We start from the raw sequence: 27,314 nt of genomic DNA, 5'->3' as shown, positions 1-27,314 counted from the left end.
TTTAGTACTATTTCCATTGAAACTTGGATATTTAACAAGGGGAAAATTAATATATAATGTATTCAGAGTTTATGATTTAGTGAAAACTTTCAGAAAATCTCATCAGCAGCCTTGGAGCCTTGCTGGATGAGTCACACTGACTCATGATGCCCCGTGTGTTATAAAGTAGGACAGCTTCATAGGGTTTTCTTGGCTGGAATCATGACAACAGCAGGTTATCATGCCTTTCTTTCATGGGTGCTGGGTGGGTTTGAACTGCCAACCTTTAGGTTAGTAGGGGAGCACAAAATGTTTGCGGCACACTGGGAGCCAAATCCACTTAAATGCATGGCCACGTAGTCCTGATCTTTCTGATTCCCAGCTTTTGTATTCCCATTTGCCTGGACAATGGGCCAGGCCAGTAGATGGTTGACACTGAGAAGATTGCTCTTGCATTGGCTTCTCTGAGCGGGGTTGTTGGTTTGCTTTGGGCCTGTCTGATGGAGACTGTGCGTGTGGTGGTTAATGTACTTAGTCCAGGGCCAGCAACCAGGGTGTAGTTGTGGCTTAACTTCTTCCAATCATGTGACCTCTCTGGTACATCTGAAATATAAGGATAGTCTACTTATATTTTAGGTTCAAAAACTTCTTAGATACCTGGTGTGCAGTAAGCACTATAAACGTGTTGCCGCTTTTATCCAAGTTCTTTGTAAATGCCACCGCTGCCTGACCTCTAGCATATATATCAAAATAGATGGGAATTCACAAATTCGTTGGGAAAATCATGATGGTTTTTAAAGCTATAAATGAGTAGAACTATGTATTCTTACCTTTCATACAATATTTTAAAACTTAATTTAGGTTTTGTAGCAATTGGTCTATAGACTTTTAAAAACTTCAACAAATAAATGATTCTTGTTTGAAGTCCAGCAAAACACAACAAAAGCCATTCCCATTTATAGAACATGTTCCATGTCACCTTTTCTTGTGCCTGTGTTGTCTCATCCCCTCCCTGTGGACTTACCCTTGGTCATCTTCCTTTTTTGGCCTCAAAACCAAACTCCCTGCCTGCCACCAAGTGCATTCTGACTCATAGCGGCCCCACAGGGCAGGGCAGGGCAGGTCACGGCAAAGACTGTAAGTAACTCTTGACAGGAGCAGAACAGTCAAGGAGCCTTGGTGGCGTAGTGGGCTGCCAACTACAAGGTCTTCAGTGTGAAACCACTGGCTACTCCAAGGGCTTTGAAAAGGATTTCGACTCTGTTCAATAAGGTCACTGTGAGTCAGAGTCGATTGGATGACAATGGCTTTCTTACCTACCACAATGTTCATGCTCCCTTCTCTGGGAAGCCTTTAGTAACTGTTTGCCTGACTGCAAATACCAGATCTCAATATGACTTTTATACCCATGGTGCCATGAGTTCAAAACATATTTAATGGGATTTCTCCTTTGATCTTTCCCCACTCTTATGTTAATAGCTTGTTGAATACAAGTGCTAAGGGAAAGAATGTCTTGACCTAATAAAAGATAAAATTTTTATGACAGATAATTAGATGCCCAAATCTAGTCATTCTTCTAGGTGAAGTCTTATTTTAAAAGTTCAAAGAAAATGGGTATTAATGGGAAATTATGAAATAGTTTCTGCTCAGGGAACCTCATTAAGTTGTTTTTTCTTTTAAAAAATATTTGATATATGCCTAAGAGGAGCTCTGATTGCACAGTGGTTATGCGTTGGGCTTCCATCTATAAGGTCCACAGTTCAAAACCACTAGTAATTCCATGGGGGGAAGACTAGGCTTTCTATTCCTGCTCAGAGTTGCGTTCTCAGAAACCGGCAGGTGCAGTTCTAAACTTTCTTACAGGGTCACTAAGACTTGATGTCAGTGAGTGTGATCACTGAATAATGTGACACTCACAGACCCTTCTAATGTCTAATTGAAGTAGTTGCCAACAATCTGGAATTTTCTTGCTTAAAATTCTGCTTGGTTTTCGATCTAACTTTAGGCGAGTGTTCTAAGAATCTGAGGTGTTATTAGATTCATCTTCCCCAGCCTCATCTCCAAAGATTGTGATTTACCAGAAATCTGCATTTTTAACAGCATCCCGAAAGATTTAATGCAAATGATGTATAGACCACATTTTATAGGAATGCCTTGCCCTTGGTGGAGGTTCTGCATTATGGCGAGATTGTAGTTAATCCATAAAACCCATTCTCGTTGCAGAGACAGAAGATCTGTGGGAGTTTGACTCTGCAGCATCATATGCTGGAACCTGTTCAGCGGATACCCCGGTATGAGCTCCTCCTCAAGGACTACCTAAGACAGTTGCCACCTGATTCCTTGGACTGGAATGATGCTAAAAGTAAATTTTTTTCTATTTTCTTCCTCCGTATGGGATAAGCAAAGTGGCCAAGCAGTTTATTGGTTCCCAAGTGAGCTATGACTCAGTACCGCTTGATTAAAATATTGCTGCCAGAAAATAATCTCACTGGAAATTAGTTGTTATGTTTGAGTCCCAAATCCCAACTTTAAAGCAATGCAAATCACATTTCTCGTGGTGACTTCACACTAATAGTTAACTTGGAAATATAAAACTGTAGTCTCAGAGACATCTGGAACAGCAGTACATAATTACCTTCTCACAGGAAGAATGCAGCCATTCAGCATTACCACTGCTGCTGGGTTAATTAGATAGGTTAGTGACTACCAAGAGAGCTGAGATGACATTTACTATGTAAAAATAACCTAAGCAAATTGACTCCACTCACCCCACCACCACCACCCTAGGGAAATTCTGCTCCCATTCTGTTAGTTGACTCTTTTTTTTTTCATTGAATTATAAAGGAAATGCTTTCCAGAAGCTCAAGAGTTTTAATAAATACAAGGTTAAGTCCAAAAGTTTTGCTACAAAGCATTCATCGTACAGATGCTTGGGTTTCTTCCGAATGAAACATTTTTAAATGTCTGTGATCAGTGGGTGGGTTGCAGATCAGTTCTTTCTGTAACACAGTTGGTTCCATCAAAACAGCGACTTCCAAGGGGAGATTTGCTGCCCAGTCAAATCTAAGACAGATTAGCTCAGACGATTAAGACAACTGTTTGAGGGGAATTCCTAAAGGATCATCTGGTAAATTTTTCCCAAAGGACCCAAGCCACTTATGACCGCTAACTGCTGAGTTTTAAGAACATTGAAACTGCACTGATGAGAAAAAGACCAGCAAAGTTGCAACAAGGAGTCATTTCTCATTACAACCCACCTGCTCTTTCTCAGAGGGTCAAGCCAACGCTGTCCTGTCAACATTTTGTAGGGGAAAACCACACTCCACCCACCTGATAAGCCCTGGATCGTGCCCCTTCAGACTTGCTTTATCTCTCAAGGAGGCCTCAATGGCTGTTTGGATTAATTGAAGAGTAGAAGAGATCAACCATCACTTCCAGAAGTGTGTAGACCTAAATGAAGGGCATTTCAGAGACACTACCATCACATTTTAATAAACTTGTTTAATATGTTTTTTGCTTGCTTTTGAATTTTAACTTGCTTGTGTCCCTTTAAAATCAACTAACTTTAAAGGAATGGATGAAAATTTTAGAAGTAGCAATGGATTGATATTAAACAAACACCAAATATTAGTGCAGAATCAAACCACTGCTACTCTGTCAATACAATCTTTGCTTCCTGAATCTCTTGTTGAACAAGGGCTGTCTCTGATAACCCACTGTGCAAGCCCTTTGGTGACCCAGGAACTCTTCTCTTCTTTCCATATTCAGTTTAGAATTACCCAGACTTTTTCCACTCAACCCACTGCGTCCCAGGATCTCGGCCTTGCTTCTACCCTGCACACTTCTGGCCTGAGTTCTTGGCTGTCATGGTAGAACCAGCGGTAGGATAGGTGTGGACCCACCACTGCTACTCCTGTTTTCATTTGTCTCCCTTTACCCTGGGTCCTGTGTCGAAAGCACAGAAATGCTAAAATCCAGACGGTTCTCCAAATGTAAAACAAAAAACAAAGTTGGTGGCGGAGTAGGGAAGTTCATGGCCATACCCCACTGAACACACCCGACCTCATCTGATCTCAGAAGTTAAGCAGGCCTGACCCAACTTGCTACTTGGAAGGGAAGTTTGTTTGCTCCTTTGCTACTTGACCAAAATTTTAAGAATCACAAAAGAAAATCTTTTGGTGACCTAAAATTAGCCAGGGCGGGCGGTGTGTGTGTATGTATAAAATACATTTGGCAACTTAATGACCATGTTTATTGTCACTGGATTTTGTAATGTTAAAAAGAGAAATGTATTTATATATGTTTATACTTAGGAGGCTTCAAAATGGGATTTTTTTCACAAACTTTTTGAAGCCCTCTAATAAATATTTAGGAAACGCAATACATTCATTCTGTTCCATAATGACACCAAGAAAATGTGATCTGTACAAAGTGGGTGAATAAGCAAATGTGGTGAAGAAAGCTGATGGTGCCCGGCTATCAAAAGACATAGCATCTGGGGTCTTAAAGGCTTGAAGGTACAAAGGAACAAGTGGCCATCTCACTCAGAAGCAACAAAGCTCACATGGAAGAAGCACACCAGCCTGTGTGATCACGAGGTACCGAAGGGATCGGTTATCAGGCATCAAAGAACAAAAAATCATACCTTGTGTACTCACCTCCCTGATCCGATCACTGAAGACAAAGCGGCTGCATAAGCAAATGTGGCAAAGAAAGCTGATCGTGCCTGGCTATCAAAAGATATAGTGTCTGGGGTCTTAAAAGCTTGAAGGTAAACAAGCAGACATCTAGCTCAGAAGCAAGAAAGCCCACATGGAAGAAGCACACCAGCCTGTGCGATCATGAGGTGTCAAAGGGATCAGGTATCAGGCATCATCAGAAAAAAAATCTTACCATCGTGAATGAGGGGGAGAGTGCGGAGTGGAGGCCCAAAGCCCATTTGTAGGCTACTGGACATCCCCTTACAGAAGGGTCTGGAGGAGGAGACGAGCCAATCAGGGTGCGATGTGGCAACAATGAAAAATACAACTTTCCTCTAGTTCCTAAATGGTTCTTTCCCGCCCCCACCCCCACCCCCACTATAATAATCCCAATTCTACCTTGCAAGTCTGGCTTGACCAGAGGATGGACACGGATACGGATAGGAACTGGAAACACAGGGAATCCAGGGCGGATGATCCCTTCAGGACCAATGGTGTGAGTGGTGATACTGGGAGGGTAGGAGGAGGGTGGGTTGGAAAGAGGGAACTGATTACAAGGATCTACATGTGACCTCCTCCCGGGGGGACAGACAACAGAAAAGTAGGTGAAGGGAGACTTCAGACAGGGTAATATATGACAATATAATAACTTATGAATTATCAATGGTTCATGAGGGCGGGAGGGGAGTAGGGAGGGAGGAGAAAAATGAGGACCTGATGCCCGGGGCATAAGTGGAGAGCAAATGTCTTGCGAACAATGAGGGCAAAGAATGTACAATTGTGCTTTACACAAATGATGCATGCATGTATGGATTGTGATAAAGAGTTATATGAGCCCCTAATAAAATGGTTTTAAAAAAAGAAAACATGGTCTATACGTGGTGAGGTGTTGTGGTAACAGAAGTAACCAGGCCACTATTCACAGAACAGAAAAGGAAGGGTACATGGTTTGTGATGTAGAATGAGGCCCTCCGTTTCCATAGCTTTTTATCAGCAGTCCCTAGAGTTCCTTCCCTTGTTGTCCCCCCCGCCCCCCCACCCAAATCCCCATTCCCATCTTCTCTCACCACTACAAGCCCAACAAAACCCTCCATCAAATCAACAGAGGCATCAGTAGATGCCCTTCCAACTCACGGAGGCTAGAATTGTGAGGGCAACTTGCTCTCTGGGAAAAGTGGTGGCTCATTTGCTATAAACCTAATAAAATGCTACTACTGAAATGCTGACCTTGAGTCAGAAGACGGAGATGTGGATCCCAGCCCTCTTTGTGTGATGTTAACCAAGTCGTAGCACATGTCTGTTTCTATCATCTGCCAAATGGAACAAATATTCTTGGCAGTTAAGGTTGTAAATTGGTAGCATCTAAGTGAAAGTGCCATGCACTTACTACGCATGGTCAATATGTACAGATGAAGGGATGCTGTCCCTTCATGTTCCAAATCATCTGTTAAAAGTAGCCAGTTTGTAAATGTTAACCATTCCCACTTTCTTTGGTCTCAGATTTCCTATTTTAATGTATATGTTGTTCACCTACAAATTGTTATTCAGCTCTAAAGCAGTCTAGTAGGAACAAAGCATTTTTATTTACTTTTCTTTTTCCCCATTTAGAATCACTTGAAATTATATCTACTGCAGCAAGTCATTCTAACAGTGCAATACGAAAAATGGTGAGTGGTTTTCAGAGGAGACGGGAACCTTTGGGAACTGTCAGTAATTTCAACACATTTTCTGTAGGTTTAAACCAGAATGAATTGACATGTTATTTAGAAAAATTCTCTCCCCTCTTCTCCAAGCTTTCATTTTACTGATAACTACTGCACTCTGTATCACTGTTCGTTCTTATTCCCCAATCCCTTTGGAAATGGCCAATTTTTAGAAAGACCATGATACTGGCAAAGCTCCCACATGAAAACTTTCTTCTTGATCTTGCCATGTCCTCTTTTAATTTCCTAGGAGAACCTCAAGAAACTCTTAGAGATTTATGAGATGTTGGGAGAAGAGGAAGACATTGTAAATCCTTCAAATGAACTAATAAAAGAAGGACAGATCCTCAAACTGGCTGCTCGGAACACATCAGCACAGGAGCGCTACCTGTTCTTAGTGAGTACTTATCAGAGTGATTCCTCGTGTTGTATGTGCAATTTAGAAAGGATGCTTACTCACCCCAAGCAATCTTAGGTAACCTAGGTTAGTCCTCAATGTCAGGATTTCACTTAAGTGATTGTTCTTCCTAGGTACTAAATCTTTTTTTTAAACAATGTTGTATAATTCTCTCTGCAACTTTACTGCTGTAATAAGCAAAAACAACAAGTTTCATAATCATTGACTTGATTTTGACTCCTGGTGAAGCTGTAGGACAGAGTTTCCAAGCCTGTAAATCCTTATGGGAGCAAACAGCTTCCTCTTTCTCCTGTAGAGACACTGGCAGGTCTGAACCACTAACACTGTAGCTAGCAGCCCAACACATACTGCTGTAAAATTAATTCTGACTTATGGTGACCCTTTGGATAGAGCAGACCTGTCCCTGTGCGTTTCTGAGACTGTAATTCTCTATGAGAGTAGAAAGCTTCATTGCATCCCTGGCAACTGGTGGTGTCAAATGGCTAACCTCATGGTTAGCAGCCCAGGGTGTAACCACTGTGTGGCCAGGGCCCCCCCTTTACTACTATACACTGAAGACACTTTACCCTTTTCATGATGGTCTTCCTTATTCAATGCCCAGCTTTTGACATTCATCTGAGGCTATGGGAAATGCGATTGCTAGGGTCACGTGCACCATAGTCCTTGCTTTTACAATGTCTGAAGCTTCAGGTTTACCCAATGCGATGTCTTTGATCCCCTAACTACTGCTTCTGTGAGCATTGATTATGGATCCAAACATGAAATCCTTGACAACTTCAATCATTTTTTCATTTATCATGATAATACTATTGTCTAGTTGTGGGGATTTGTGTTTTCTTTACCTTGAGTCCTGATCCACATTGAAGGCTGCTTTCTCAGCAAGCAAGTTCATATCATCTGAAAATCCCCAGTCATTAATAAGCTTTCTTCCAGTCTTGATGCCACCTATTGATTCATATATTCCAGCCTCTTTGGTTATTTCTCAGAAAGTAGATTGGATAAGTATGGTCAGACAATAAAACCCTGACACACACCTTTCCTGCTTTTAAACTATGCAGTTTTCTCTTGTTCTGATAAAACAATTGCCTCTTGATCCAAGTACAGGTGTTCCACCCAAGCACAACGAAGTGTTCTGGAATTCCCATTCTTCTCAAGGCTGTCCATAGTTTGTTTGATCCACACAGTCAAATGCCTGTGCACACTGACTTAGTTACCCTTACCCTAAGACCCAACAATTACTCACTCACATTGTACATAACTGAAGAGAATTGAAAGCACATGTCTACAGAGAACGTGTACATGAATGTTCATAACAGCATTACTCATAATAGCCCCAAATTGGAAACATCCGAAATGTCCATCACCTGATTAATAGATAATCAAAGTGTAGAATATCTGTGTATTGGAATATTTTATATAGCAATAAAAAGAAAAGTAGTAGTGTCTCATGCTACAGCATGGGTACAGAGATGAACCTTTAGACGTTATGGAGTGACAGAACCCAATCAACTACATAAGGAATGATTCCATTAAAGGGCAATATGTAGAGACAAGAACAAGTGGTGTGTATGCTGGGGGATGGGGATGAGGATGAGGATGGGGCTCCTAGCAAGTGCTGATGAAAATATTCAAATTAGGTAGTGGTGCTGATTGCTCAATGTATGATTGTCTGAAAACCATGAAACCTATACTTAAAAGGGAGTCCTGTTGTCATGGTAGTTAAGCATTGGTTTGCTAACTAAAAGGTTAGCACGTTAAGCCCACCAGTCACTCCATGGGAGAAAGATGTTTGCTTCCCCTAAAGATTGCAGCCTTGAAACTTTATGGGGCAGTTTGACAGGGTCCTATAAGGCCTTTGAGTATCAATCAACCTGACAGTGGATTTTTGTGTACTTTGAAATGCTGAATTTTATTATGTGAGTTAAGGTCACAATAATAAAAATAGCACGTATCAAAATTACCTCAACCCATACACAAAAATGCACAGTCTTTAATGTAAACCCCAGAGTTATAAGGATCATCAATGAGAAATTTAGGACAAACTTGCGTATGGAGGGCATACACAGACGACCAACTGTAATAAAGGAAGCACACACAATGGAAGGAAAAATAGATCTGGGACCTTTTAACAAGAAAATACTTATGCACAGCAAAAGAATCAAACTCTGGTTTTACTCACAAATGGGGAAAAAGTCTTTCATAGTGCCACAAGGGACTAGTTACTAAACTCTACAGATTTCTGCAAGGAGCCCTTGTACCATAGTGGTTACAAGTTGAGCTGTGATCCTCATGTTCTGCAGTTCAAAACCACTAGCAGCTCCACCGGAGAGAGACTGGGCTTTCTATTCTCACAAAGAGTTACAGCCTCGAAAACCCACAGGGGGTCATTATGAGTCAGCATTGACTCGATGGCAGTGAGTGAGGTTTAGTATAGATGTCTGCAGTCCTTCAATGAGAAAACAAATCCAATTAAAAGATGGGCAAAGGACATGAACAGCCAGTTCACAAGGGACAGCACTTGAATGGCTAAGAAACACATGAGGAAATGCTCACAATTCCTAGCCATCCATGAGCTGCCAATCAAAACAATGATGAGATATCAATGGTAGCCCAATTTAAAAAAAAGAACAAGTACTGAAGATGCGGACAGATTAGAACTAAGACAAAACATGAATAGAAATATGTTCTCCCATGGTCATTGCAACACAGTTCACAATACTAAAAAGCTGGAAACAGCCCAAATGCCCATGAGTAGAAGAAGGGGTAAAGAAACACTAGGACATGCACACAACGGAATACTATGCATTCCCCCAAACAGTGATGAAACCAGGATGGATCTCAGGACCCGGAAACCATTAGGCTGAGTGAAATTAGTCACAAAAGGACAAATATTGTGTGCGTCTACTACTATAAAGATAAACACCAAGAAAAGGCAGGCTTCTGTGATCAGGTCATGTAATAATCGAATCTGGTCTCCCAAGCAATGAAGTAGAGAGCATACCTCGTTCGTGTCAAGAACCATACAGCACCCTGTTTATGTGTCCATCTTAACCACTCTGACAGAGGAGGCCTCCGCTGGAGTCAGTTTCTCAAGGCGGGGAAGAGGGAGAAAAGACCATTCGGTTGTTGCTGTACAACGTCCTGCTTAGGTCACATAAATCAGCAGATACTCCTCTCGGCGTGATAAGCAAAACTTACTGGAAATTCAAGTCAAGATGAGCTGGGGAGGGGGCATCTGTTTTCAAGAGGGCAATGACACCTCTGTTGGTGGGTCAACCATATAAAACAACCTGCTGTCGGGGGTGGGGGGGGACACTTAACAATACTTAATACAGCACCCAAGGGGACAATATGCTTGGCATCATGTTTCTAGTTGGACACTTTTGATCTAGTTTCTACCCAGCCCTTGGTGACCCAGGCTGTGTGCTGGGAATTTAAACTCTGTCCTTTTGTGGCACACATCCTTTATAGGCCGCTCCAGAAGGATTCGATATGGAAACCCCACTGGGTGAACTAGGCTTTACGTCAGACTCACCTATAGCAGATTGAAGGGACTGGCATACTCCCTTAGACTGAAGGCTGAAACAGCCTATTGTGAGAAGCAGATGGCTGCTATCCCAAGGTTATGGAATTGGTAGTCGTTGGACTTTGGTCTTGCTTTGAGGGTGCTCAATGAGGCCCAGGACTACCATAAATTAAATATTTTTATGTCCTTGCTTTCTTATGCCATGTATTAGTCTAAGAGGCATCATTCTGCCTTTGTGAATGAGTGTTATGGAAAGTTTTTCCCTATCACTAACCCCCATTATTCATGTAAATAGTGTTCTGTCACTGACGGATTTAATCTGTACAAGTGAATAGTTAGTGTATTACAGTCTGAAAAGCTGGCCTATTCTTGTAAAATATCCTTTTCTCAATAGTGTTTTAAATTTTATACCATTAGCTAAATTAATGACATTATCAATAGGATTACCATATGCCCCAGGAGGATGATTTATAATGTTTTCAATCATAAAATGATAATAATGGTACTAAGATATCTCTAAGTGAACGAGTGACACAATGTAAACCATAAAATATGAATAGATTTTGATCTGACAGTTAATTCCAGCCCAAATCTAAGAACAATTAGTTCTTATGACCTGGCCCTACTTGATACTCACCCCAATCAAGAGATCACAGTGCTAATAGCAAAGTGTGGTAAAGAAACCAAATGGTGCCCAGTGATCACAAAGAATAGCATCTGAGGTGTGAAAGGCTTTTCTTCTAACAAGCGACCAGCTAAGTGCATGGTCAACTAAATCCACATGGTTAGCACGCCAGCCTTTGTGACTCCAGGATTAAAATTCTAATCTGAAGGAGGGAATGGTATCAGCTTGTAGTCAGAACACATGGTTTGCAGAAGTCTGATGGATGTGCAGGGTCCCCACACCCAGTGAGCCTCTGGTGAGTCCCCTCTGAGCACAGTCGAGGGACGTGATTAGCCTTGGAGCAGACAGGGAGCACTGCCCACAGTCAGATTAAAATGTAAGACCGTATCATTTGGTTTCCATTTTGGCCCAGTTAAGTTGTTCCGGTTTTTCTGTGTTTCATCTAGTCATTGTTGTTCGGGTTTGCTTTGTTTGCTGGCTTCCTGTTGTGTTTAGTATGATTTCCCATGTATGAAATTCAGGATAGGTGAATCTGTAGAGCTAGTAACTGGATGAAGAATTACATGGGGTGTGAGGGGCGATGCTGGGAGTATAGAGGGTGAGTGGGTTGGAAAGGGGGAACCGATTACAAGGATCCACATGTGACCTCCTCCCTGGGGGACGGACGGCAGAGAAGGGGGTGAAGGGAGACTCCGGATAGGGCAAGATATGACAAAATAACGATGTATAAATTATCAAGGGCTCATGAGGGAGGGGGGAGGGGGGAGGGAGGGAAAAAAAAAAGAGGACCTGATGCAAAGGGCTTAAGTGGAGAGCAAATGCTTTGAGAATGATTGGGGCAGGGAATGTACGGATGTGCTTTATACAGTTGATGTATGTATATGTATGGATTGTGATGAGAGTTGTATGAGAAAGAATTACATAGGAGGATGGCAGAGAAGAAGGGAAATGGGGAGCTAACAACAAGTGAGAAGAAATGTTCTGAAACTGATTATGGGAATAATTTCACAATTCTTTACATGTTTGAACAATTAAATTGTATGATTTGTGAAGTAAATACTATAGAAACTATTTTTAAAATATTACCCAAATTAACTATAAACATCCCATTTCTATTAATTGAATTATTTCATATTTTGAAAATATTACAGAGAGCCCACTATAAATCCAGGAGTTCTTACATTCTTACATTCAGTCATGTAAGGTTCAGACCAATGTTCTATTTTAGGGGAAAACCCCCAAGAGTCCTCTTTGTTTGTACAGGATTCTTTCACTATTTGGTTCACTTTCCGTTCCTTATTCCTGATTAGTGTTACTGTTTCTGTGGTTAAACTTGTTAAACTCTGCATCTAGCCATTTGGCTTATTTCTCACATTTTATAATTATTCTGGAAATAGTTTTAAGTTGAGGGGCTTGATAGGGAGCCAAATTAAGCAGCTATTTACAAGACAAATAGCAAAATGCCTTGGGGGAGTACAGCAATAGTCACTTTGAAGACAGAGCTCATCTTGTTCCAGTTATGAACTAGCAATGCCTCCCACGAGAAAGGAGTCACATGGCAAGAGTTGTAGGAAAACGGCATTAATCTTTTAAAGACCATCTTAGAAGCAGTTCCTGTGCTATGTTCATTCTGCCCTCTGCTGCTTACCATGTAGCTGCCTACTGTCCTTATCAGTCTCTTTTACCTCCTGCACACTTTTTATTCTCACAGAGCTGCTGCTTTTGTTTGTTTAGGTTTAGAAACTTCAGAAATACCCTTGGAAATTTTTTCCTATCTCTCTAGGAAGAAAATGGAGCAAGTTTTCTATTTTCTATTCTGGGAATACTACACTTGTCTGAGGGGCAAAACTGGACTTAGGATCTGGCTGAAGGATCTTCATGCAGTTGCCTATTTCTTTGCTTCCATATTTTTTTTAAAACCCTTTTGTGTTAACTCTAACCCTACCTGACATCAGAAACAAAACAAAAATCACTACCTAATTCTGTTACAGAGAGCTTTTAAAGGTGTTCTGGTTCCTTATTTCCTGTCACTTGCCACATGTTTTTCTTTGACCTATTTAAGCTTTGAACACAGAGGAGACACTGGAAATCTGCTCCAACAATTTACTATTACTTTCTAAAACCAATGTTAATGGAGTCATCACTGGTGAAAACAGGATTGCATCTTATCAGAGTGGGGAGAATGGCCCCTGTTAGTTTCTGAGACTGTAACTGTTTTCAGGGAGTAGAAGCCCTCTTTCTTTGTTCCAAGGAGTGGCTGGTGGTTTCAAACTGTTCACCTTTTGGATCAGAGCCCAATGTGTAACCACTAGGGCTACCAGGGTTCCTACCCACGCACCACCCCTAGAGGAAAGAAAAGGCACTAGTATTAAGTTGTAGCCAAAATTTGCTAAGATTAAGACATGGTCATTGACCATATAGAAGGCAAGCCCTCCTTAGAAAGAACATAACGAGGGAAAGACATCCTGAGAGCATGAGAAGAGAACCAACCACATTTACCAGGGAGTCTGTTATTCTGTGTGGACTTAACTGCAAAAGGCAAATGCTAAGAGCCTCCACATTCGTGGACATGTGTTTGAATAAAATAAGATGTTCCTGAACTTTATAGAAAACTTGAATACAAATCATGGGTAACTCAAAATTTTATACCCTGACATTTTGTGTGTCACTTAGTTGCCAAAGCAATGAACCAGTTTGGAGAAGATTGAAGGCTTGAAAGCATAGGTGCTGTCTGCTGTCATGGCTCTGCATCTGCTACTGCAGTAACCCCATCCTTGGCAGCACCTGAGTTCAACTTACAGCCAACTGACATAGGGTTTCTGAGGCTGTATGTGTGACAAGAGCAGATGGTCTCATCATTCTCTCGGAGTGGCTGGTGTATTTGAACCACTAATCTCACTGGTAGCAGTCTAACACCTAATCCCCTGCAATCTAGCTAATTCCCACACATAGCAACCTTATAGGGTCGCTTACAGTAAAACTGTTGGTTAGGGTTTCCAAGGCTGTATGTCTTTATGGGGGCAGAAGCCTCATCTTTCTCATATGAAGCAACTGTTGGGTCCAAACTGGCCTGCAACTACCTACACCTTTTGAAAGATTCTGGCACCTAGGTCTTTAATAAATTGTGGAGTCTTGGTGGTGGTCCTACAGGGTCGTTAAGGGTCAATTGATTGGATGGCAGTGAGTTTGGGTTTTTGTGGGGGTTTTTTTTGGTAGCTTAGTGGGTTAAGTGTTGTGCTGTTAACTGAAAAGTTGGGGTTTCAAACCCACTCCGCAGGAGAAAGAGGAGGCTGTCTGCTCCGATAAAGGCTTAGCCAAACAATAGAAAAAATGGTTTCCTTCCATTTATGTTTAAAAACATAATTTATGTTTAAAAATCTATTAGCATCATTATTTTTATAGAAGCGTAATGCAAGTGTTCTAAAATTTGAATATAGTATTTTGATAATTTGATACATTACATATAAAGTATCATATTCCTAGCAATTCCTCGGAATTTACACCATGGGGTCCTGTCTCTGTTGCCGCCTGACTTTTGTTTCCTTGTGTGTGTTCTGCCCCTTTGCAGTTCAATGACATGCTGCTGTACTGCGTGCCCAGATTCAGCTTGGTGGGGTCTAAGTTCACAGTTCGAACTAGGGTTGGCATCGATGGCATGAAAATTGTGGAGACTAAAAATGAAGAATATCCACACACTTTCCAGGTCTCTGGGAAAGAGAGAACATTGGAACTGCAGGCCAGGTAAGAGAACCCTTCCTATTGCAGAGCTTTCGGAAAGCAGCAGAGTGAATCAGAGGCTTTGAGTGTTTCTCAGAGTGTTTTGGAGGCAGAGGGACTGGACAAGCTTGAGCTCTTGAACGTCACAGAGCTTGCCTTCACCCGATTCCTCTTCCAGGGCCCACGGTAGTTTCTGCAGGCAGTCGACATTCAGCAAGTGACTGGAAGCAAGCCAGAATGTTGAGGCTTGTAAGAAAAGGCTTTTATGCTAATCCTTTCTCGCTCACAATCCCTCTTGTTGGTCCACAGATGTTTTATTCATGTGAAAGGGTGGAGATGTGACTGCGAGTCCTTCAGAGGCTCTCTACTCCAGGCCCTTCGTGGCACTGTGACGGGGAGAGCAATGTCAGGAGGTGGCTTGGTGGTAGGGGCAAGGATTCTCCTGCTACAGCTGGAGGGCAAAGCAAGAAGGGCGCTGTGGAGCTCCCCAGCCTCTGGATTTCTCATCTTTAAATGCTTTATTGAGCAGCAGGGAGGGGATGGATCTCCAGGGATTATCTTTCTGGCGTAATGATGATTGAAAGGAACAGCTGAGGTCCGCTGCATTCAAGCACAGCTCCCGCTGCACGACCTTTTGGAAGCCACCCTGGAGTACTGCAGGTATTGAAACACCTGCTTTGAAGTTATTTCAGTGGCTATTTGGGGATAAATTTGTCCTGTGCAGGCCCATGATGATGAAAATCTCAATTCTCTTGAAGGTCCCTGCTCCCTGCTCTAATGGGGCTGAAATCCTTAGAAGTCAGCACCTTTGCACTAATAGTAATATGTGGCTCTGGCTGCTCATATGAACCACCTTAGATGTGAAGGAGAGGGCTTCAGAAAGTCATGGGAAAAGCTGTCTTTTCACTTTTTTTCCTGTTAAATAGTTGGGCATTTATTTTAATATTGTGCATTTTAAGTTTATTTTGGTGAGGCCATAAGTTTGATTCATTTTTTAAAAAAATGCATTGGGGGCTCATACTACTCATCACAATCCATACATACATCCATTGTGTCAAGCACATTTGTTGCCCCCTCTTAGGCACTTAAAGACTCTGGTGGTTCGGTGGTTAAAAGCACTGGGCTGCTAACCACATGATCTACAGTTCAAACCCACCAGCTGCTGCTCAAGAGAAACATGAGGTGGTTTCTCTTAAAGTTACAGTGTCAGCAACCCTAGAGAAGGTCCATGTGACTTGATGGCAATGAGTTGTTTGTACTTAGTGCCTAAAGGCTTAAACTTGAGACAAAAAAACCCCACAAATTATTTGAGAAGGAATCATGGTTTTCCTCCCTCACAACACAGGAGGATTAAGGTTCCAGTCAGTCCACGCCAAAGGAGGGGTGCTTGATGCCACACAGAGGCTCTTAACATGCGTGCTCACTGTTAACTGTTAATGGTGGGGTCACTCATCAACAGTCCTGACCATCATGGGCATCCTCGTTGCAGAAGGAAAAAGGCTCAGAACTCTTAGTGCACATGCACACCTGCAAACCGGGGAGATGTGTCTGAACAGCAGGCAATATCTTACGAGGGAGACTCTAGCCACTATCTCCACACTGGGCATTTCTCTCTCAAGATGGGGCTCACTCTCTGAGTACACACAGGCCTTGCTTTGCACAATTCTGATGCAGTATTGGATATATTCCAAATAGTGTTAGAACGTTATTTTCCCTTAGTTTTGTTTCCACATCTCCTAGTTCTCATTATACAATCTTACTGAGGAGCTTAAGTCATTACTTTTGATTTGATCCATCCTGAGTCTCATGTATGAAAAAAAACATTGAAGGTCCTAAAAAGTCAATGTCAGAGGAATTACATGCAACCAAAAACTGAATATATGTTTATAGTTGTTTAAAGAGAACTTGCTTTTGAAGCCAATGGGGGGGAGGGGGAGGGGGAGGGGGAGGGGGAGGGGGAAGGGTTCTGCTTTTCTCGATAAGGTTAAGAGTCAACTTCAGAACTGACCTTTTATACGGAAACTTCCTCTTTTACATTCAAAAGAATGTAAAACACTTTTATACATTTTTCATTTAATAATTTTAAACTGCTAAATAAGGAGCCCTGGTGGTTTAGCGGTGACACATTGAGCTGCTAACGACAAAGGTCAGTTCAAAACCACCAGCTGCTGCTCCGGAAAAAGACGAGGCTTTTTATTCCCATGAAGAGTTCCAGTACTAGAAACCCTCGGGGCAGTTCTACCCTGTCCTATGGGGTCACTAGGAGTCAGAATCGACTGCGAGTTTGGTTGGGTTAAATAGAAATAAAATTTATCATAATTAAGCAGAAGAGAAAGAAAATCGTCCAGAACTGAAAAAGCTAAAACTAAAGTATTAAAACATGTCAAGTGTCTTGGTGTGTACAATGCTAGCTTAGCAGCTAGCAGATAACTATGCTTACAAGGTGACAAGGGCAAGGGATTGAAGGCAACAGGTTGCAGAGAAACTTTTCAGAGGACATAGTTGAAGCCCCTCAGTTCTTGGCCCAAGAGTCTCCTAAAGGGAGGCAAAGACTCCAAGCAGACTCATAAATATGTGATACCTGTGGAAACAAAGCATGTGATACCCAGGCTGGAACACCACCCAGGCCTATCCTACCAGCTCACATTTCTAAACCTTCTTCCATTTGAGTGGCGTTTTCAGTCCAGGGTGTATTAAAGAAGATTTCAAATATGGTATATAATGGTGGCAGCTACATGCGTTCCCTTCAAGGAAGGTCAAATAAATATTGACCTCAATTGGAAAACAGAGAATTTGATTAAAATCAAGAAAAAAATTTTCCCAGAGAATTATTAAAAACCCCTTAATCAGTTTAATCTCCTTCCTGTGGACATTAAACCATTTGATATGTTTGCTCTATCTATAGTGGGTTAAACATCGCATTGCCCAAAGCCTCTTAGCAACAGGAAAAATTAAATTGTTTATAAAAAAGTATTGTGGCTCCCTAAGGCCTTACAAAAACATTTTAGATTCTCAGAGGATAATTGTAATCTTCTCCAAGATGAGCTGTAACTAGTTATCTATAATAGCTTTCATGTGTTTATGGAAAGGGGAGTTGGAAGATCAATTGTTTTATATACAGCATACTGCTCGATATACTGTAGTACATATAATATACATAACAAGATTGTTGCTAATGTCAGAGGAGTATATTAATAATGGAAGCTAAATTTAACGGTCTCTGCTGAAACGTGTGTGTACCAAAGGAAATGGATGGTCTAAAACTTTTAAAGAAGAATTTATTTGTTCAATTGCCAGAGGTTCTGCTTAATTGTGATTGTAATTCCTTCCTGGATATCCCTGAATTTTTTGAAAGTTGGAACAACCTCAAAACATAGTTTCATTCATCAGTTATAACCCAGTAATATTCTCTGCATTCATTTTAAAGCTTACTTTTTGTTTGTTTGTTTGTTTAGTTCTGAGCAAGACAAAGAAGAATGGATCAAGGTAAGCCTGATTTCTGTTTGTTTTTTCCTTTGTAAGTTCTGCATGTTCATATAGGCATGCACATCATATTGTGTGTATTTAGTAGGTAGTCATCAGAACAAGTTCATTTAATTTCCAAGGCCATTCTCATCATAGATGTTTAATATTGTCATTTAGCTTGCATGTGCTACTTTAAAATCTGCTTTGAATTTCATTTCTATTCCAGGCCCTTCAAGAGACTATCGATGCTTTCCATCAAAGGCATGAGACCTTCAGGAATGCAATCGCCAAGGATAACGACAGCCAGTCCGAGGTTTCTGTGAGTTGAATTACATTAAATTCTTGACCTTGTGCCCTTTTTATCTAATCATTTCATAAACACCACCCCCCAAAAAAATGGTAAAACTGGTTGGTTAAACAAAATCGCATTTCTACTCAGATAAATGATAGTTGAGTACCTTTTCTTGCAGCTTAACCTTCTGTGACTGACCCCTTTTGTTATTTCTTTACTCGGGTCTTGAGTTTCAGAATACAGTTTGGACGTTGTAAAGCCTTTTAAAACATACACAACTAAAGGAATGAACAGTTTTCCTAGTAAAATTACTCGCCTCTGTCCTTTTCAGACAGCTGAGCTAGGAAAGCGAGCTCCCAGGTGGATCCGAGATAATGAAGTCACAATGTGTATGAAATGTAAAGAGTCTTTCAACGCACTCACAAGAAGAAGGCATCACTGTCGTGCATGTGGACATGTAAGTGAGATGCTTGGCCATGAAGGTGTCTGGTAACTAATATAACTGGTGTGAAATGATCCACGTGGAAAAGGCACATGTACAGTCATTCAATAACTCACCTTATTCATTGTAGTGCCATCTATGCGCACAAACGCACTCTGATGGGCTCTGGAGAGACTGTGGTAAGCAAAATGATATCTGGCTGCACAGAACTTCCGTTATAATGGAGAAAATATTCCACCCAATAGATACCATGTACTTGAGTATAAGCTGACCCAAATATCAGCTGAGGCAGCTAATTTTACTACAAAAACGGCTTAAAAATGTGCTTATCCTCGAGTATATAATGGTATATAAAGGATCCTAAATTATTATAGATAGAATAGAAAGCCATAAAGCAGCTGACATAGAAACTAATGGTAATGGAAAGGGAATTGAAACCAGTATGAGTAAGAAGAAGAAGGCAGGCCTTTTTGAGGGGTTGGGCTGGTAGCAAGAGCCTACGTGCCAAATACCATGAGGTAGGAAAGACCTTGGTCTGTGCTAAAACACGCCAGAGCTTAACGAGTTTGGGGGCAAGGGCGGCACAAGAGTAGTTAGGGAAAGAACCGACGAGTGGATGCATTTGAGATGGCAAGTACATGTGGTGCCCATGGCACAAGTGGAAGTTTGGGGTTTTGAAGGGAAAAGATGTTAATAGATTTGTGTCTGATGATGGAAAATGAAGGTTTTTAGGTTCAATGATACCCATATTTTTACTGAAGTATAATGTAAAGTAATTCCCTAAACTAAATTCCCTGTCATTGAGTCTATTTCAACTCACAGTGACCCTGTATGACAGAATACGGCCCCTGTGGGTCTCTAAGACTGTACATATTTATGGGAGTAGAAAGCCTCCTCTTTTTCTAAAGTGGCTGGTGGTTTCCGACTGCTGACCCTGTGGTTAGCAGTCCAATGCATAACCCACTGTACCACCAGGGGAAACAGGAGTGAGGGCGACTCAAAGACAGATATCCAAGTGTGAACAGTTACCTATGTGTGAGGGAAAGTGAGCTTACCAGAGACAAAAATGTGGGATTTTGTCCATTAGAGGCTAGATGACTATGAACTTAGAGACAGTAGTCACCTCGGTGGTAATGACTGTGTTAATAGTCAACAACTCAAGCCCGAAGCACGCAATGACAGGATGCACCCAGGATAGGTTTAATGATGAAAGTGGTTGGAGAGGGTTTAAGGTGTTTGCATGAAAAGGTTAATAAGGAAGGGAAGGAAGACTAGAATAGATCAGAAGCCCCCGGTGCAGTGGTTAGGCAATTGGTTACTAACTGCAAAGTTAGCAGTTTGATAAATGTGTGTCAGTCTGCTTCTGAAAACCCTGTGGGCCGTTCTACTCTGTCCTAAATGCTCTGAGTCAGAAACTATATTTGGTGGCAGCCTTTTTTTTTTTAATATACATAAGAAAGACCACAAAGCTAGAAGTTGATGGTAATGAGAAAGTGGTAAAGTCAAAGGATTTCAGAGGACAGCTGGGGGAAAGTGAACTAAAATTATGTGAGGTGGGGGTTAACCAATGGGATGAACTTGAGATATCAGATGTGTCTCCATCTCTTGTGATGACATGGTCCAATATGTGATCATGAGACTGCAAAGCTGAAATGGATTTGCTGAGGAAGGCATTGCCCACAGAGAACTGAGAAATCAGAGTTGCAGGGTTATGCAGGCGGCTGTAGCAGTACCAGTCACTGCAGTCAAGAGGAGGACAATGATCCAGGAGTTAGGGATTCCTAAGTGAAAGCCAGGAAGGTGTAGGCAGGTGAGAGTTCAGTAGAGGAGGAGAGGAGAGACAGGTGATGCTGAGCCTCAAAAGTGGCAGCAGTTTCTGAAGGCAACAGAAGTCATTAGAAAACAAAATACAATAGGATGTAGCTTAAGCTTTCTCCCTGAGGTTCTCAAGAGTTCTCAAGAGTGACAAGGAGCTCTGGTGATATAGTGGTTACATATTAGGCTGTGATCCACATGGTCAGTAGTTGAAAACCACCAGCACCTCCGTGGGAGAAAGACTGGGCTTTCTACTCCCATGAACAGTTACAGTTTCAGAAACCCACAGGGATTGCTATGAGGCATTGGCTTGATGGCAGTGTGTTGTTTTGACTCACAGAGGTTGTTTTGTTATCAAAATTAATGACGAGTATCTTTTTCTTAGGGTAAGACATTTAAAAATATTTTATTGGGCGCTCGTACAACTCTTATCATAATCCATACATCCATCGTGTCGAGCACATTTGTTGCCATCATTTTCAAAACATTTTCTTTCTACTTGAGCCCTTGATAATTTATAAATTAGTATTTTTTCATGTCCCACACTGACCAGTGTCTCTTTTCACCCACTTTCCTTTTTAAAGCCATCATTGACTCAGCTAGAAATGATTTCAGGTACTAACATACTGCTATAGAAATAAACCCACTGTCATTGGTTCTCACTATTAGTGATCCTCTATAGGAGTAGACAGCCTCGTCTTTCTCTCACCAAGCTTGCAGTTAGCAGCCCAGTACCTACCCCTTAGCACTATCAGGACTCCTTAAAAAAATAAAAATGTGCTTGCATGTAGATTATCAAAAATGCTCTGTGATTTTGAAAAAAGATGCATGAAAATACTGTTCACTAAGGAACAACATGCGTTTGCATTGTAGTCACTCATTTATTGATATTCGCTGAGTGTTTGCCTGATGTGCAAAATATACTTGGACAATCTCTCATGCTTAATGAAGGAGACAAAACAATCAAGTGCGCACAGAAGTCTATCACTGCAGACTGTCGTCAGTGCTGTGAAAGAAAGTGCCGGGCGCTTTAGCAGCATGGTGACAAGAAACACGCTCTATTCTGGAAACCAAATGTGAACTTATAGCTGAAGGATGAGCAAAAGTCGACTCAGTGCAGGGGCAAGGAGCAGCCGATGGGACTGCAGAGAGAGAACACGGGCAATAAGAGGGGCGAGGCAAAGAATGAGGAAGAGCGAAGGGAGAACTTGGTAGAGTTTAAACAAATGAGGAACCTATCAGATGAACCTTTGTTATGAGCACATCTGGCTGCAGTTGGGAAAATAGCTTGAAGAGATAGATGCAAGTGGAGGTAAGAGTGCCACAAGGAGACCAGTTAAGAGGCTCTAATAACTAGCATGGATTTGGATGAGTTCTAGAAGATGAAGAAAAGATACTGGAGGAAATGCCAGCGGGCTTTGAGAGTCTGTGGGAAAATTCCATTATCTTCTCTTTACTCCCCCCCCCTTTTCCATGAACGTTTTGAAGCCTTTGTATGTCAGAGCTAAGTCATGAGGACACTGTAGTATGGTGAAGGAATGTGTAGGGTCAAGCAGAGGGAGGCGTCAGGGCTATCTTCTGTAATAAGGAGTACTCTGAATAGGGTCAGGTTGGAAGAGTAAGGGGTGAGGGGGCGAGCTGCCAGCCAAGATCATCGTGAGTTGACTTTAGAAGGAGAAAAACAAAGAGGTGTGACTACTAAGACCATCTCCTATATTTGGAAATCTGGAAGAGAAGGGGCTCATCACAACCACCAGAGAGCTCAGACCACTGTGAATGTTCACAGGTGTCTCCTTAGTATAATAAAAACGCGGCGTTCACATTTTCAACTGATTCTTGCTTAACACTTGTCTATTTTTAGACGTATTATTTACTTCTCCTTACCTTTTTTAATTATAGGTGGTTTGTTGGAAGTGTTCTGATTACAAAGCTCAACTTGAATATGATGGTGGCAAATTAAGCAAAGTTTGTAAAGACTGCTTTCAAATAATAAGTGGATTCACGGAGAGTGAAGAAAAGAAAAGAAAGGGCATCTTAGAGGTAAAAAATAAACATGAAATATAGGATCTCTTTTAGCCCCCCCCTCCAAGAATATAAAATACCTGTAACAATTTGGATAATTATATAATTCATACTTTTGCTCTAGACTACTTTTTAGACTCCTACTTGGTTATATAGGAAAAAAGAAGCTATATTAAAGCAACATGCAGAAATGCCAATTTGGTGAACATAGCTACAGCCAAATATTAGAGCATTGATTGGCAGCTTCTCCTCCAAAGTTTATCACAACTTTGAAAACTACTGGGGGGAAAATTCTGATATAAATGAAAAAAATTTTAATATGAAAATTTTCCAGTTTACTACATTGAGAGCATCATCAAATATCCAGTGACAACAATCTGACAAGCTGCACTAAAGAAGTATCTCCTAAGTGGATGTGACTCAGAATAAATTCAGACCACCCCAAACCAGGGACCGTAATGCAGCCTATGTCAGAAATGAATTTCCTACTCTAAGATATTAAGAATATAAGGAATAAATGATACAGTAAGGCCTTTGTGGCTGTCAGTTCAAAGACAGCCTGGGAAGTCTTTGGAGATTGTGCTCAAAATTCTTTATAACATAATGTTGGTTTTACTTGGTTTATTAATAATTTCTAGAGCATTACTAAGTATGTATTGACCACCTACATTGCGTAAGCTTGAAAAGTCATTCTATTAAGAAGAAAAAAAAGATTCACTTCAAGTGGATCTTGAATTTTATAAAATATAGACCGATAAGCAAGAAGCATAACCCTGAATTAGTTCTTCTGGGGAATAGGTGTTATTTGTCTGGCAGACTGAACTCGGTCTTTCAAGGGGAGGGCGGGTAGAATGCCATGCTCCAGTGGCTCCAGGAACAGCAGCCATGGACGAGAAAGGCACAATAGATTGAGTCAGATAACTGGTTTTCAGGGTGAATTTCAGACTGTATCTGTAAAATTACAATGTCAGACCAAATGTCTAGGGAAAAGCAAATTATACTTTGGGAGGGATCATCAAATGTTTCTTAGATTAACTCATTTATCCAAATGACATACAGTATGGCGTTCTAAGTAGAAGTGGAATGTATATGACACCTCAATGCCTAGTTGAGGCTTCGCCCTGTGCTAATCAGTACGTTACAGGCTCTAGACCCCATAAATCAGCACATATTTTTTATAAAGAACCAAAGAGAAAAACATTTACACGTTTGCAGACCATGAGGCAGACAAAATTAAAAGCAAATTTCTACAAAATGTAAAATACAATTTAGTAAGATTTTTATTACTATGGATCTACTCATGAGACTTCTCTTTAGAGGGCTAACATGTTCACTTAATTGGAGTTCAAGAGTTAGTGTTCCTTAGCATTTGTAATCACTTGGCCGATAATCTATAAAAACCATTCTTAGCTCATGATTTACAAAAATGTATATAGTTGACTTCCAAGTCCTACACTTGGGTGTCATGGCAAAGTCAACTTTCTTTGACTTTTTAATTGCTTATTCTGATTTCTATGGATATTCTCATTCCCTTGAACTGATTTACAAAAGAATTGTTTGTAAGCCAGCATCATTCCATGGAAGACCATGGATTTCAGCGAGAGGAAGAGAAGCAGGTAATAAAATTTGTACAATTCTAAAACTCACTGCCTGTGAGTCAATTCTGACCCATAGCGACCCTCAAGGCCAGGGAAGAACACTTTGCTTTCCCCCCGAATTGTATAATAAACACCATCACTTAATCAAATGGTGTTTTTTTTTAAGCTAGTGATTTATGTATTAGGAGGCAAATTGAAAAACTAACCTTTGTCCAAAAGTTATTGCAAATACAAAAAGTGTTTGAACTACTTGAGGTCATAGTACCTCAGTATTGTAGTTAAAAGTTCAGGCTCTGGGATCAGATTGCCTGGGTTCTAATCCCAGCATGTCAGTGTCTAACTGAACTGGGGAAAGCTATCGAAACTCTGAGTCTTGGAGATAGCCTGATGCCAACTTCTGTGAAGGTGAAGTAGAAAGGTGTCTGTAGCAAGTTAAGAAAAGTGCTATATACTAAGAAGTCAATAAATACTCTCTCAATACCACTGAGTGTATTCTGACTCATAGCGACCCCATAGGACAGCGTAGAACTTCCACTGTGGGTTTCTGAGGCTGTAACTCTTTTACGGGAGTAGAAAGCGTTATCTTGCTCCCAATAACAGCTCTGTTTAATTTTAAGGTCTAGTGTATAAACATTTGCTCAACTATTTTCCTGTGGTGAGTGTTAGAGCTCGATGTGTACTTAAATGATAAATGCAGGTGGTCCTTTCTTGGACAAATCATGGAGGTGTATTTTATACAAATAAATTGTACTTTGCTTCCTCTTACGTGGAATTATTACTTATTCTACCTCATTGTGTTTATTCTTTGTAACCCATACACTTTTTCTCTCAATTTTTCTAGATTGAATCAGCAGAAGTATCTGGAAATAGCGTGGTGTGCAGCTTTCTACAGTACATGGAAAAGTCAAAACCTTGGCAGAAAGCCTGGTGTGTGATCCCCAAGCAAGACCCACTTGCACTGTACATGTATGGTGCCCCACAGGTGTGTCCGTTACACGTGTCTCCAACTACAAGAGGTCATTGGTGATGGAGGGGGGCCTCACAATACTTAAGAGGAGAGCTCTGTTTCACTACATTTGAAAATTAAATTTACATTTATTAGAATTGATTGATTCCTTTTAAAGCCAATATTTGGTTCACCATGTGGATCACTTAAGATAGACATGAGAAAACACTGCTTTTGTTGTTACATACTGGGCTACTGAGTGCAAGGTCAGCAGTTTGGACCCGCCAGTGCCGTTAATCTAGGAGAAAGATGGCTTTCTTCTGTCAGGACCCCCAGGGGGCCGTCCTACTCTGTTGTCGAGGGTAGCTAGGAGTTTGGGGCTTTTTTGCTGTCTGGATGGATACCTAACAACGGAAGAATTTGACATGGAGAAATTTTAAACCATCTGTGCATAGAGCTAAGTATATGGAAACCACAGAGGCTCTAGTTTTGCTTCTAACAAGACTCACACGTGTATTATATATTGTATTGCACTTCAGTTTACTAGCACCGAAGGTTTCATTGGATGCAGAGAGGCAGCATGCTTTCATAATTAATGTGCTGAACAAGCTCGATTAAGGGAACATTTTCTTCATCTGGTCAAGGGGATTTATGAAAAACTCACTGCTAGCATCACAAAGTCTGAGGTGGTTCCCAGCACCTAACAACACCTATCTGATATGTCTGTAATGTATAACTGATACCTTATCAAAGAAGAAATTCGAGTGGCCAATAAGCATCTGAACAGATGCTCAATGTCATCTGCTATTAGGGAAATACAAATCAAAACCACAACTATATATCCCTTCATGTCCATTAGGAGGGCTTCTTTTTCTCAAAGATATTAGCACCAGATGAATACTGTATGTTTCACCTTTCTCTGTTTACTGTTTAGCTTTCCCATTTTTAGTATTTTTTGTCCACATGCATATCTGACATATAAGTGCTCTCAATACATATTTGCTAAACGCATGGCCAATTTGAGTGGTTATTTGTCAAATATATATATTTTGTTGTCAAAAAAGGGGAGGCTATATAAATATAAAATATACATCAGTGATGTGAAAAAAAAAACCCGGCCATTCCTATAATGCTGGTGGGAATACAAATTGAACAGCTATGATTGAAAACACTGATGATTCTTTAAATACAGACTGCCATATGGCCCAGCAAATCCACTTCTAAGCACCTACTACAAAGAATGGAAAGCACAAACACAAATACATGCCCTCCAGTATTCACTGTGGCTCTACTCACAGTAGCCAACAGGTAAAAGCAAACTTAAAAATATCAAGCTGTTCCCAAGAGCTCAGGTAGAAAACGTTTTGGAAATGATGGCAACATATGTACAAATATGCTTGATACAACTGATGTATGGAATGTTAGAAGAGCTGTAAGAGTCCCCAATAAAATGATTTAAAAATTATGAAGATGAGAAAAATTACTCATGAAAGGGCAAATATTGTATAATTCCTTCTTAGGAGGCATCAAGAATAGCTTGGATATAGAGAAAAGCTTATTAGTGGCTTACTGGGGGGTCAGGCAGGTAAGAGGGGAGACAGGAGGAGTCAGTCAGTGCTGAAGGGACCCTGAACTTGTGTTAGCCAAGAATGATGGTGGTGATCACCATGATAAACATTAAGGTTTTCTTCACTTAACTATACAAGGGAAGAGTGATAAAATGACATGTGCTTTGTAGAAAAGTGAAATTGAAAGATAGACTTTTTCCACTAAGTTTTTTAAGGTCCCTCAATAACTAACAGTAAACCATGCATTCTCTCTGGTAATATAAAAGTTTTAAATGTACCTGCTGCGTTTTCACTTATATCTTCATTAAGTGCTTGTAAAAATTATTTTAACAATACACCTAAACTATCTCATTATTTGACAAAAAACTCACTTTTGTGCCTTTGTGACTGACATGAACGATTTGCTCTGCTGGTTTGCCTTGTGTGCCAGATTGATTCTCAGTTGTAATGACACAGTCCTCACCAATTTTCAAATAAGGACCTGACTTTGGGACCTAA

The 27,314-nt window shown here is 40.8% G+C and overlaps 1 protein-coding gene and 1 long non-coding RNA gene across 2 annotated transcripts in view; one reads left to right on the top strand and one right to left on the bottom strand.

Moving 5' to 3' along the window:
• Window positions 1-27,314, bottom strand: part of LOC142450216 (uncharacterized) — a 148,900-nt gene that overhangs the window by 76,959 nt on the left and 44,627 nt on the right. The gene's annotated exons all lie outside the window — the stretch shown is intronic.
• The window catches only part of FGD4 (FYVE, RhoGEF and PH domain containing 4), a 158,835-nt gene that overhangs the window by 126,166 nt on the left and 5,355 nt on the right, over window positions 1-27,314 (top strand). Inside the window, exons 8-16 of the mRNA XM_075551899.1 lie at window positions 2,203-2,341; window positions 6,288-6,346; window positions 6,633-6,779; window positions 14,520-14,692; window positions 18,124-18,154; window positions 18,360-18,452; window positions 18,757-18,882; window positions 22,582-22,722; window positions 25,144-25,284. Of these exons, the coding sequence (XP_075408014.1) occupies window positions 2,203-2,341; window positions 6,288-6,346; window positions 6,633-6,779; window positions 14,520-14,692; window positions 18,124-18,154; window positions 18,360-18,452; window positions 18,757-18,882; window positions 22,582-22,722; window positions 25,144-25,284 (1,050 nt within the window). The remainder of the gene's footprint in view (window positions 1-2,202; window positions 2,342-6,287; window positions 6,347-6,632; window positions 6,780-14,519; window positions 14,693-18,123; window positions 18,155-18,359; window positions 18,453-18,756; window positions 18,883-22,581; window positions 22,723-25,143; window positions 25,285-27,314) is intronic.

The sequence above is a fragment of the Tenrec ecaudatus genome, chromosome 6 (genome assembly GCF_050624435.1).
Source record: "Tenrec ecaudatus isolate mTenEca1 chromosome 6, mTenEca1.hap1, whole genome shotgun sequence".
Taxonomy (NCBI): Eukaryota; Metazoa; Chordata; class Mammalia; order Afrosoricida; family Tenrecidae; genus Tenrec; species Tenrec ecaudatus.
The sequence above is the reverse complement of the archived record's forward strand: the minus strand, read 5'-3'. Positions and strand labels throughout refer to the sequence as shown.